The sequence below is a fragment of the Hydra vulgaris genome, chromosome 10, assembly GCF_038396675.1.
Source record: "Hydra vulgaris chromosome 10, alternate assembly HydraT2T_AEP".
Lineage (NCBI taxonomy): Eukaryota > Metazoa > Cnidaria > Hydrozoa > Anthoathecata > Hydridae > Hydra > Hydra vulgaris.
In genome coordinates, this window is record NC_088929.1 from 8,568,921 (window position 1) to 8,581,089 (window position 12,169).

Below are 12,169 nucleotides of genomic sequence, written 5' to 3' on the forward strand. Positions count from 1 at the left end.
CAGTTTTTACCGATTTAGAGACAAACTATACAGCAGCCGTTCAAAGTGTTTGCACTGTTAGACTCGTCGATAAATTCTCTATCGATATGATGTAAGATATGTGACGGCGGGTGTATGGTTTGTCTATAAACCACGTTTATTTGTCAAAAAAGATTGTTTTTTGACGGTTTTTTTTGCAATTTAACGACAAACAACACGGCAGCCGTCAAAACGAATGGCGTTATACTCACCGTTGAATTCTCTATAGAAATGATGTATCATATGTGACGTCTGTTGCATAGTTTGTCTTGAAATAAGTTTTTTTAATGGTTCACTTTTTTCTTAACGGGTTCCTACGGCTAGTCAATAGATGTCACAGCTAAAACGCCTACGAATTTTTAAATATGTCGCTTTTTATCTTATAACGTAAAACAAATAAAATCTTGGTTTAGGAAAAGTTTATTCTAAAAACATAAAGTCTAGGTTATAACACCTCATTAGATTAAAAACCTAATATAACCTAATAAAAAAATATATTTACAAGTAAAAGAGTTGTTTAAGTCGTAAACAGAACAAAATTTGAAATATAAATATATAAAATCTATAAATATATAAAGTCTATAAGTATATAAAATCTATAAATATATAAAATCTTTAAAATGTATAAATAGCTATGCTATTAAAAACAAAAAGGTTTTAAAAACTATTTTAATAAATTAAGTTGTTAAGCTTTCAAAGCTTAAATCCTTTTAAAAACTAAACAAAACAGGCCTATTTAAATATAAATAAATGAACAAAAGACAGTTATTTACCGTGAGTACTTATTAGTTTTCGCCACATACTTCTAGCTTCTGCTACGAAGTTCCTGAAGTTTAAATCTTTTTTAAGCGTTCTTTAGCATCCATCGAATGCCTTCCCACTCCATGTCGCTGTACAGGTCTAGCAATAATGACGATTCTGGGAGCTTTACTTCCTCGTCCCTCCACACTGTAAAGAAAACAGTTTAAGCATTAGGGTTCAAGTATATTTTATGATAATAAAGTTTAAAATAAATTTACTGTTTATGATTATTTAACTTACATTCTCGTGTAATCACTCCAGTCATTATAAGTCGTTCACCGACCAAAGTAATTGCTAAAATTGATGACCGACTGTTCTTAAAACTTCTAGTTTTGTAGAAGTCGTCGGATTGAGGTTTATCATACACTAATGAAAATAGAAAAGTAGAAATATTTATAGTTTAAATTATGTTCTATTTACTGAACTTATTTGTATATATTTTAAATTTTCATAAAATTATAGTTATGTAAAATAACCTCTAATAATATCCTCTTTTGTCTTTTGTGTTAAAACATGATGATCATCAATGATATTGCTATGATCTGTTATAAACATGAGTAAGTTACAATCTAAATAACAAAACTAAAATGTAAATGAATATAAAAGAAAAATACATAAATATTGTACCTTCTTCAACGTCAGAAATGCTTTCTCTTTCACCTAAAAAAATCATATAATAATTAGGTAGATGTTATGCAGATAGATGATATGCATTTAATATTAAAAAATATTTTATTCACATTCTGACACAACTGAAGCTGTTTTTCCTTCAACCACAATTATATCGTCAACTTCCTTATCTAAATATATTTTATACGTTTAGTTATTTAATAAATATTTTTAATACTATTTTTTTATACATAAGTCTTAACTTTGTACATAACTTTTACACATGAATGCAGTTTATTATACAGATGTAAATAAGTAATGTTTTTTCTGTACCATGCAATCCTGAATGTTGGAAAACCTTTTGAAAGTCTACATCATCTAAAACAAAAACATAGTTTTTAAAATCACATACAAGTTACAAAAATATAAGTAAAGCAAGTCAGTAAACAATATATCTAACTAAAAATACCTTCACTATTATCCTCAATAATACGGATCTTTTTCTTTTTCGGCAATTCTGCCAAGGCTTTAAGAGACCTATTCTTTTCTAAAAAGGTTAGCAGGGTAAAGAAGTTTAAACTTTTATTATAAAAAAATCAAGTAAAACAAGTCAGTAAACAATATATCTAACTAAAAATATCTTTGTTATTCTCCTCCATAAGACGCTTATTACTATTCTTTTACGGCAATTCTGCCACGGATTTTAGAGACCTAATTTTGTCAAAAAAAAAATGTAAATGCTATAACACTAATCTTCTCATTGAGTAAATATTTGAATAATTTGTAAAAGTTTTAGACCGGATACTTCATTACTAGAGCATTGACCTGTCAGTATTTTGTTGGTTTCAGTTTGATCAGACATTTCTTAAAAAAATGAAAGCTGTTATGAAAGTATTTAAAAAAAAATAAACAATACTTAAAAAATAAAAACAATACTTAAAAAAATAAACATACTTAGATTTAAAGGATAACCTGGTATTGTTTCATCCGCAATTTCCATGTCTAAAAAATTGCAGAGCTCCTGATCGACGTAACTCGTCCCGGGGAATTCTTTTTCTATGGTTCTAGAGTTTTTGCCAACCCAATCTATGCAAAATCAAAATGAAAAATCTAAAAATGTTTACCTAGCCAAATGCATATTGTAATAAATTATTAGGTTAAGTTATTAAACAAATTTTTACACAAAAAACAAACAAGCATATATTTTTATTATGTCAACATAGGATTTATTTAAAAATAAACCCTATCTTCAAATAATAAAAATCTATGTTTGTTTTCTTACTTACCTTTAACATCGGAAGGTGTGGGTTTCACTTCCAGGGCACTACGTAATACATCAAATTGAGTACCTACTCTCCAGCTATGAAGGGCGGCTGTCCTCAAAGCGAAACGGGCCACGTAAGACTTCAGGGTTGTGGTTGTTTTGTTTTTCATGTAGTTCTGTAAGATGTATGATCATACTGTTATAAATAGTTCTTTTTATATAATAATACTATATGATATCGACCTAGATAAAAAATATAGCACCTACACGAGCAAAACTATCTACATTCTCATCACCAAGACCACACATTTCTGTTGCAATACTAATCCTGAATCTAGTCGGACATACCCGATCGTTATTGAACTCACTTTCAACTTCTAACAATGCTTTCGATTTTCTGAAAGATGTGCTCATTCCGTTTGCAATTGCTGAATGATTTAGCACTCTGACCTACTGGAAATGAAGACAGGGTCCTCTGGGGAACATCCAATTTTAATATATATATATAATATATAATTATATATAATATATAATATATATATATATTATATATATATATATATATATATGTAATATATATATATATAATATATATATATATATATATATATATATATAATATAATATATAATTATATATGTAAAATTTAATATATAATAACACTTCTGTGATATTTGAGGTATTTTAATAGCTCATTTCTGAGGGTTTCATCCAAAAGTATGACCTTGTTGCCATACAACATACTTGTTTTATATAGTTCATTTTGGATGACCCAGCCGTTTTCAAGTTCTTCGCTGGGCACCATTTTATCGACATCTCCAATTGATATTGAAATGAGATTGGAGGATCGTGTAGCGTTTACTAAACATATCATTACGATAAGGTAATCGCGTACATCGATACACTCCGTTTTTGACAGTTTTACATTGCCTGACAGTAATTTTCTAATTTTTTTTACATGTTCAGATGAAAAATAAGTCTTTACAATCTCCGTTGTGAGTACGGTTGCTTGTGAATGTTTTAGTCTCTTTTTTTATTAAAGACTGTTACAGAGTTATTTATTTCTTTTATTTTAGCTTTTACGAATTCGATGTCATCGATATTGAGGCCGGCATAACAAGTCCTGGCTTTTAAAAAATCTAAATATAAAATAATTGAAGAAAGCTTTGATATAAGGGTCCTCGGTTGTATGTGCGAAGACTGACAAGACATCGGTAACGACTGCTGCTCTTTAATTACTTCGATTGAAGGAGAAGCATAGAAATCTTCTAACAAGTTAGCATCGGCTAACAGGCACTTAGGCACAGATTTTAATTTAGGATCGATTTTCTCCCATATGTACAAAACATTAGATAAGTGATTTGAAACTCCTAAATGTTAAATAGACAATGTTAGATTTAATTAATTAGATCAAATTAGTCATCTTTTTTTTTATAAAATGTCTGTTTACCTTTGTCGTTATAATGTCTTGAAAACTTTAAGTATCTCTTAAAGTCTAAAATGGCGTTCATGCCACTTTGATAGAAATATTTAAATGAGCTATTTGCTATTTTGAAATTTTTTTTGTCGAAAGCTGTCAACTCATTCGCGTGCTGCAAAACAGCAACGCCTTTCGAAATTCCTAGATTTGAATCGTGCGTTCCTAAATAATTATTAGAAAATTATATAATAAACTGATCTAATTTAAAAATTTACACGTTATAAAACAATAGTTGGTCAGGGTTAGCAATAACCTCGCTTAGCAAACTTTTTGTTTGGAGTATCAACAGGGTTAACAACAGGGTCATTCAACTGCTTGGGTAAGATTACTTCTAAACGAAAAATGTTTTTTATTTGTTTTTACAAAAAACAGATGAAATTAAATAAAAATGACGTGCTATAACACTAACCATCTTCAATTTCATTATCTTCATCATCTTCATTTATTGAAGGCAAAATGCTCAAAGGCCTGCTTTGAGGAATCTTGGGTTTTATTTTGGCTAAATATAAATGTAAAGTTTTTAAATTCATAATTATTGTTAACCTGGTTACTGTTGTATTAAAAAATAATTACTTTTGGTATGGGCGTCAGCCCCCAATTTGTTAATGAATGTTATGGTGTTTTCTTTTGAAAACTTTATTATTTCTTTAATATCGTCACTATAAAGAAAATATTAGTGTATTAAAATAGAACATGCAAAACTCTGTATTTCTGTATAAAGATTATAGGTCAACCTGCCACGAATATATTCATGCTGTTTTGTCAGGTGAATGTCTAACCTATTATGAAATTCATTGCAGCTTGAACACAACAACGACCAAGGCTTATTTTTAACAATCTAAATAAATATAAGAGTGCATAACTATTTTAATAATAGTTTAATATTATTTATTTAGCAAAAACAAAAAAGGTTTATACTTTTGTTATGTGATTATAGTATCGCACATAATATGAGGCTAGCTGCTTGGCCTCCTCATCCTTTACTTTATGTTTTGACACTAAATGTTTGCGCAACCTTGTTGTTTGCGTTTTACAATTTTCTTTGGTACATTTGATGGTGTACTCATTTCGCGTCCCAACCTTGACATACTTCACCTAATAAGCACCATTTTAAATTACAAACATCCTTCAACAATAATAACTTATTCAATAAAAATCAATAAATACATACTTTGTTTATATCACCAAATGCGAATGTCAACTCCTCTTCAATTTTCTCAATCCTCTTCTGAAATTCTCTTTTGCAAATTAACTCACTTTCTTTAGAGCAATGTTGTTTTAATAGGAGTTTTACTCCTATTAAAACAACATTGTTGTTTTAATAGGAGTGAAACTCCTATTAAAACAACATTGTTGTTTTAATAGGAGTGCAACTCCTATTAAAACAACAATGTTGTTGGGGTGATAATTAGGGTTATAGGACTAGGTTAGGGTTATAGGACTAGGTGAGACAACATCTGTCAAGGTAGGGCTGTTTCAAAGATTTTCGTCTATGCTATCCACTGACTCCGATAACTCGTTGTCAGGGTCAGACAGACTCACTCTCCAAATCCAAACCTTCTGGTTTTGGATTAGCAATGCTACTCATAGTGTTTATAATATGCTTGATTTTTCTTTAAATTTCAATTTTTTATTTCTTAACAATGCCTCAGTCAAAGTCTTAACTTGTTCCATAAGGAGGCACTCTTTACAAATACTTTTGTTTAGAACTCTTTTAAAGGAATTGCAGTTTTCACATAACAAATCTATTTTTATTATATAAATCTAAGTGTAATTCAAAATGAATTATTTTTTAATAACAACGTATCATACACTTAAACACGTTACTTTACGAAAATAAATTAATCTTTAGAATATAAAAATATTTTAATAATGTAACACATTAAAAAATACTTTCCATTAATTTAAAAAATAAAATTAGTTTAAAATCTAAAAACAACAAATTATTAAAGAATAAAAAAAACATAATACCTAGTGAGCACAGGACCAAAAAAATACATCTTTTTTGAACGTTCAAAATACGTCTTAAACGTTCAAAAGACGTCTAAAACGTTTATAAGACGTTTACAAACGTCATTTTTACGGCTTATTTAGCCCAAAATGGATAAAAAAACAAAAGACTTACTTAAATTCATGTGTAACCTAAATAAATAAAAAAATTAATTTACATGCTTTAAAATCTCTCGAAAAAACCATCAGGATTAAGGCCAACTGACAGTTACTTTGATTCCAACTGTATCAAACGTCAATTCCACCTGCATCCAACGTAATAAATTATGTAACCGCAATTATTTTAAAAATGTCGGGTTTTGTTTTCAATTTACGTAAGCAAAATCAGGTCAAAGATTAATAAAAATCGGGTCTTGTGCTAATTTTAACAGTTGTGGATCAGGGTTTTATAAAAACTGTATTAGGCGTATACTTTACTTGTATCCAGCGTACACCTTTGATGGTTTGGGTTAGGGTTAAAAATAATGGTTGCAAACAGTATTTAAAAAACTGTATCAATCGGATCTTTCACTTGTATCCAGCGTACACGGTTTGATGGTTTGGGTTAGGGTTAAAAAAATGATGGTTGCAAATTCGGATTTATAACAACTGTATCAAACGGATACTTTACTTGTATCCAGCGTACACGGTTTGATGGTTTGGGTTAGGGTTATAAAAACGATGGTTGCAAATTCGGATTTATAACAACTGTATCAGGCGGATACTTCACTTGTATCCGGCGTACACGTTTGATGGTTGCAGGGTTAGGGTTAGGGTGCTACCGGAGGGGGCTTTCAAACAAAAAAATATATAAGTTTAATACCGAAACTGTAGTACACGTAACCCTACACGCACGATACAGATTTTAAAAATTGATAGTTGTAATTTTGGGTTAGAGCATGAAAATGGGCCAAATGGTACATTTAGCTGTTTTATGCAAAAACTACAGCAAGTAGGAACGTAGCCGTTATATATGTTATAGCTACAGACGAACATAACCAATCTAAAACAATTTTGAAAAACCCTGCTTTTTTCTAACAGGCGCTAAATTATTGGGGTATTGCACGCAGGATCTAGTTTTTTAGCTGAAAACAAACGGGGTTAGGATTTAAAGTCAAAATATAATTCAGAAAGGGCTGCTATTAAATATATAAACTATTATTAATAAACGCGACTTAAAAGAAAAAAAATTAGGGTTACAGGTACTAAACTTATTAAGATACACTCGTTTTTATAAAGTTTGCCCCAATTTTGCACGCAGAATGCAGGGATTATGTTTTTCTTTAATTATGCGCAGGATATGAATGAAGTAAAGCCGTTTTTGCAAAATAGTTCAGGTTTTGACCTTTATTTAATGACAGGAATTTTTTAAATTTACCGTCAAAACTACCCATTTTACCCCTATCCCGGTCAAAACGGGGTAATGTGTCCCGTATATGGAAAGAGTCATTGTAAAAAATTTCTTTTTGTGTCATTCGATAGTGTTACCCATAGAAAAAAACATATTGGACAGCTGCACATTCATCTCATAGAAAACAGCTGTAGTGCCACCTGCAAGGTCAAAACTACACGATGTCCGCCAGTTACACTAACCCAAATCGATGTTTAAAGACAAATTAACGACAAAATATATGTCAAAAATTAAAACCTAATATACCATTCGAAAGAGCATAAAATTCTCTATCTAAAAAATGGGTACTTTTTTGAATAATATAACGGCGTCGTTAAATAATAATGGTAACATTTTGCACGTCGATTACAGGAGAATGCCATTTTAGGGTTAGGCCCTCCAGGTGCCCCTGACTTCTAAAATCAAAAAAGAGGGTCCACTTCAACTTAAAAAAACTGTCGCGAACTAACAAAAAAAAAATTATGAAAAAAAAATAATAGGGCCCTATACTCCCACAATATGGTGTTTTTTGTATATTGATTAAAAATGAGCCTCTTATGCCCACAGAATAACAGCAGGTGTACCCGACCTTTTCTAAGATTCAGAAATTGACCTTAGCCCAAATTGATAAACCAAAGTTAGGCAGGGTTAGGTCAGTAGAGGGTGTAACTAAGAAAAAAAATGAGTTTGCACCATTGGGCCCTTATATTTCGGACCCTGGGGCTCCTAACCCAAACCTAAACGCAGGATACAGAATTTTCGAAAAACTGTATCCAGCGTGCAATTATTTCCTAGAAATCCATACTTAAGATATCTTTCTGAAACGTCCGCAGGATACAGTAACAGTTGCGTGAACAACTCTGATTAGGGTCAGGGTTAGGGATAATTATATTTATAATCGTCGTCAATAAAATCGAGTTGATTTTCGTGCACTTTCAAATATCTTCCACAAGGTTTCCAATTGATCGCCAATCGTCTTGTTATTTCTGTTAGTAATATAGTGTCCGCAATTAAGTTATGATTCGTTTTTTTTCTCTACAAGACAAGAACAATTATAATGTATTCTATTAAAATCTTCACAATGCTCACAATCTTTTTCATAACAGCCTAGATGACATACAAAACTCAAATATTCAAGTAAACATTCTGTACAACAACTTAAAAATGCTTCAGGGATTAACTCGCGTCCGTTTAGAGTGATTAAAATTATACGAGAAGTAAAAAATCCTTTTTTATTGTGATAATATTGAACTTCGTTTTCTGTACTTTCTATTAAATAAAAATTTTTTAAGCCAACTTCTTTCAACTTGTTTTCGAGTTGTAGGGTTGTTAATTTTTGATCAAAAAAACAAAACTCCATTTTTTTTATTTACAAAAAAAATTTTACAAATTTATATTCTTTTTCATATCGTATAATAAAGGTATCAAAACTTTTCGATTAAACATCGCCATTGTATGATAACGCTCTGATTCTTTTATAATATTTTTTTAAATTTGAAGTAAATTTTGAATGTGTTCATCGTTACAAAATTTTTCATTATCAGGTAAAAGTTTATCAACGCCGAAGTTTATCAAGCAAAGGTATCAACGCCGTTAACATAATTTGAAAATAAGAGTTTAGAATTGGGTACTCCTTTAGCTCTATCTTTGTAATAGTTTTCTTTTTCTTCGTCTCCGTTGACGCTGTGAACACTATAACATTTAGGTCCCATAGCAAAAGCTTGAGCTATGTAATAAGTAGGAGGTATTTCGTTTTGAAAATGATCCTTTTCTTCGGCGTAAAGAGTGGGATAAAAATGGTAAGTTTTTTTATAATTGGAATAATCGATCCAACGATTGCCAAATTTTTTAAAAATAAACCCATTCTTCTTCTTTTTCGCGAAACGTTGAAGGAAGCATTTTGTTTTATTTTTTTTGCGTAATGAAAAAACAACCAGAATCAGTATCTGTTACTACCAAATGCTTTTCAGCTCCATGATTTCCTAATACTTGTCCCAATTCCCAACTAAAACGTCCTACGTTGAGTTTTGCATAAGATAAAATTTGAGAAGCCACAATACGTAAAGATTTATTAATGAGTTTGCATTTTTCGCTGGTTGTTAAAATGAGAGCATTTTTATGATCTTTTGATTTGAAGAGTTCAAATACGTCTTTCATTTTATGATGATTGTTTTCATCGTGAAATAAAATACTTTTGGTTTTGATATTGCTCATCAAACTAAAAAGAATTTCTTTAAAATAATCGTCGTAATTAAAATCGACAGTGTCGTAATAATTTAAACATACTTTTTTTTCAAAAGCGTCTAATTTATATCTTTCAGGTTCAACACCAATAAACATGGCTCCATTATATAATAAATTTTGAAAATGAAAAGGAAGTAATAACTTAACATTTTCATCCGTTTGACCTTCTTGAATTAAAACATGTCGAATATTTTGAAAATTTTCAATAATATTTTGAAATGCTTTTTCTTCGTGGTTGATAAACGTTGTATCTAGTTTTTGTGCAATTTGTTGACTTAATGTTCCGTAATGTCCGTTAATTTGCAATTTGCAAGAAGCATCGACTACCTTGTCACCCTTTTTAATGGCTTCTTTTCTTTTTTCGATATTTCTTTTTACTATTTTTTCAGCTTAAGGATAACGCCATAAAGAGAGTACTTTGTAAATTTTTTCAACAACACATCCACAGCATGTAGTCAACCATATTAAAGTGTCTAAAAATTCGCAAGTTTCATGCGAACTTAGTTTCATGACCAATTTAATAGTTTTGTCTTTTACTATACCATAAGCTCCATTGTTTTTGAGATAACGTTTAGATACAATTTCAGTTGGAGAATAATCTTGTAAGGATTTAATTTCTTTTTCTACCATGGGCGAAAAACCTCCTACTTGATCTTGATACTCTGGTTTCATAGTAATTTGACAATGAAATAAAGCACTAGTTGAGAAACCGTTTAAGTTAACGCGATGATATTTTCGAATCACATCGTCTAAAGTGATACATTCCAAATCAAAAGAATATTTCATGTGATAAGGTAAAGGTTTTAATTGAGCTCCTCCATATTGACCATTTTCGTCCATAAAAATTAAACAACCTCTTAATACACTGTTTAATTTGAGTTCTTTTATTTTAGGTTTAAAGTAATCTGTATCAATAGCGAATTTTGTGTACCGTTGGTAGACATGCGACCTCGAATACTCTTTTCAATCATTTTTTGATGTTCGTCATTATAGTATATATATGTAATAAGGATTTTAAAGTTTTTAAATTTAAAAAGTTCCACTATTTTAGAACACCTTCATAAGCTTTTTTGATTTTTTTAATTTCTTCTTGTAGGTTTTTAGACTTCATTAAATCGTTTTGAGCAAATAATTCAATAGGAGGTAATGTTTCATATTCAATGTTTTATAATTCGTCTGTTATTTGTGAGTAAGGAAATAATGTTTTTTTAATAAAAAAGTTTTTAAACTCTCGATTGTTGGTTAAATGAATAATTTTAAGATGAAAAGGTCGTAAATAATGCAACATGGTGTTGACAATTTGATTTTGAGCATTTTGAGATACTTTTTTCGGTCACATAGAATAGGAATCATTAAAGAGCTTTTTTTTTTTTTTTTTTGGGACACCCTATTCTACAATCATAATACGGTTATCAAAAGAAGCGTTGTGAGCAAAAATAGGACAAGATAAATGTTGACTATATCTGCCTAAATTTTTGTTGCAATAATCATAAGCTAATCCATAAATTTGTCCTGAAAAATGATCGTGATCAATAACTAGATAATCTTCAAAAGCGTTGAGAAAAAAATTGCATTTATTCAAAACTTTTTCTCTATTTTTTTTATCTTGAATAAAATCGGATAAACTAAATTTTTTTTCAAATTGATTATTAAAAGAAACCAACATTCAATGATACCATAATTCGTAAATGGGTTGCTTGAATTTTCTTATACGAAACAAAAAATTGAGGTTATCTGTATTTGGACCGCCTATTTCGTTGATACATTTGCAAAAGATTTTGATTAAAAAGTAGGGATCATCTAACATATTCTTGATATATCCATATATTCTTGATCAAAGTAGTTTTCGAGTTGATGATCGGTCATGATAAGGGAAGCCAATTGTTTAATATAATCTACAAGTTCTCCACTGGTTATTCTCACATAATCACTCAACAAACCGTTAGTGGCAGGTAGGTATTTAAATTTTTCCCACCATCTACAACAAATGTAAAACAAACTTGATACTTGAAATAAATCTTGTTTTATTTTTTCAGCATCGTTGTTGATTAAATAATTTTGAACGCGACAAGGTAATATGAATTCTAAACGTCCAACTCTTTGAATCATGATGTTAACAATTTGAATTCGTTTGTCGTTGTAAATACGAAATTCATTATGATTTAATCTTTCTATTTCTTGAGGAGTCATGCGAGAAAATTTATTTATATAAATATCAGATTGTCGTATTTTATCTGAAGGGTATCTACAAATAGAACATAAAGGATTTTCTTCTTGCCATAATAAATTTCTTTCTTCAGATGATATATTTACATTTTGAAAACGCGGTAAACATATTTCGTAAGCAAGTCGAACCAAAGTATCTGCTAAAGCT

General features: G+C 29.9%; 2 protein-coding genes and 1 long non-coding RNA gene across 3 annotated transcripts; all 3 read right to left on the bottom strand.

Moving 5' to 3' along the window:
* Nucleotides 1–708: 708 nt before the first annotated feature.
* Nucleotides 709–2,290, bottom strand: LOC136086097 (uncharacterized). Its single transcript, XM_065808368.1, has 9 exons — nucleotides 2,234–2,290; nucleotides 2,102–2,139; nucleotides 1,898–2,007; nucleotides 1,762–1,806; nucleotides 1,560–1,619; nucleotides 1,447–1,479; nucleotides 1,296–1,361; nucleotides 1,060–1,185; nucleotides 709–966 (listed from the first exon to the last, which is right to left on the bottom strand). Exons 1-9 carry the CDS (start codon nucleotides 2,288–2,290, stop codon nucleotides 863–865), a joined length of 639 nt encoding a protein of 212 aa, XP_065664440.1. The 3' UTR covers nucleotides 709–862.
* Nucleotides 2,291–2,386: 96 nt separating this feature from the next.
* Nucleotides 2,387–3,177, bottom strand: LOC136086487 (uncharacterized). The gene is made up of 3 exons (XR_010641365.1): nucleotides 2,960–3,177; nucleotides 2,715–2,868; nucleotides 2,387–2,514 (listed from the first exon to the last, which is right to left on the bottom strand). It is a non-coding gene; the product is annotated as an uncharacterized LOC136086487 (long non-coding RNA).
* A 188-nt stretch (nucleotides 3,178–3,365) lies between these two features.
* On the bottom strand, nucleotides 3,366–5,760 carry LOC136086098 (uncharacterized). Its single transcript, XM_065808369.1, has 9 exons — nucleotides 5,715–5,760; nucleotides 5,344–5,468; nucleotides 5,091–5,267; nucleotides 4,907–5,010; nucleotides 4,746–4,831; nucleotides 4,582–4,671; nucleotides 4,426–4,503; nucleotides 4,143–4,334; nucleotides 3,366–4,062 (listed from the first exon to the last, which is right to left on the bottom strand). Exons 1-9 carry the CDS (start codon nucleotides 5,758–5,760, stop codon nucleotides 3,713–3,715), a joined length of 1,248 nt encoding a protein of 415 aa, XP_065664441.1. The 3' UTR covers nucleotides 3,366–3,712.
* Nucleotides 5,761–12,169: the final 6,409 nt, after the last annotated feature.

Bases quoted from the DNA above. Each gene is read 5' to 3' on its own strand.
- LOC136086098 (XM_065808369.1), bottom strand. From the start codon at position 5,760: ATGAGTAGCATTGCTAATCCAAAACCAGAAGGTTTGGATTTGGAGA. The intron at 5,268-5,343 runs GTATGTATTTAT...GGTGCTTATTAG, and splicing joins CATTTGGTGATATAAACAAA to GTGAAGTATGTCAAGGTTGG. The intron at 4,672-4,745 runs GTAATTATTTTT...ATTTATATTTAG, and splicing joins GGCTGACGCCCATACCAAAA to CCAAAATAAAACCCAAGATT.
- LOC136086097 (XM_065808368.1), bottom strand. From the start codon at position 2,290: ATGTCTGATCAAACTGAAACCAACAAAATACTGACAGGTCAATGCTCT. The intron at 1,362-1,446 runs GTACAATATTTA...TGTTTATAACAG, and splicing joins CATTTCTGACGTTGAAGAAG to ATCATAGCAATATCATTGAT. The intron at 1,186-1,295 runs GTTATTTTACAT...TATTTTCATTAG, and splicing joins AAAAGAGGATATTATTAGAG to TGTATGATAAACCTCAATCC.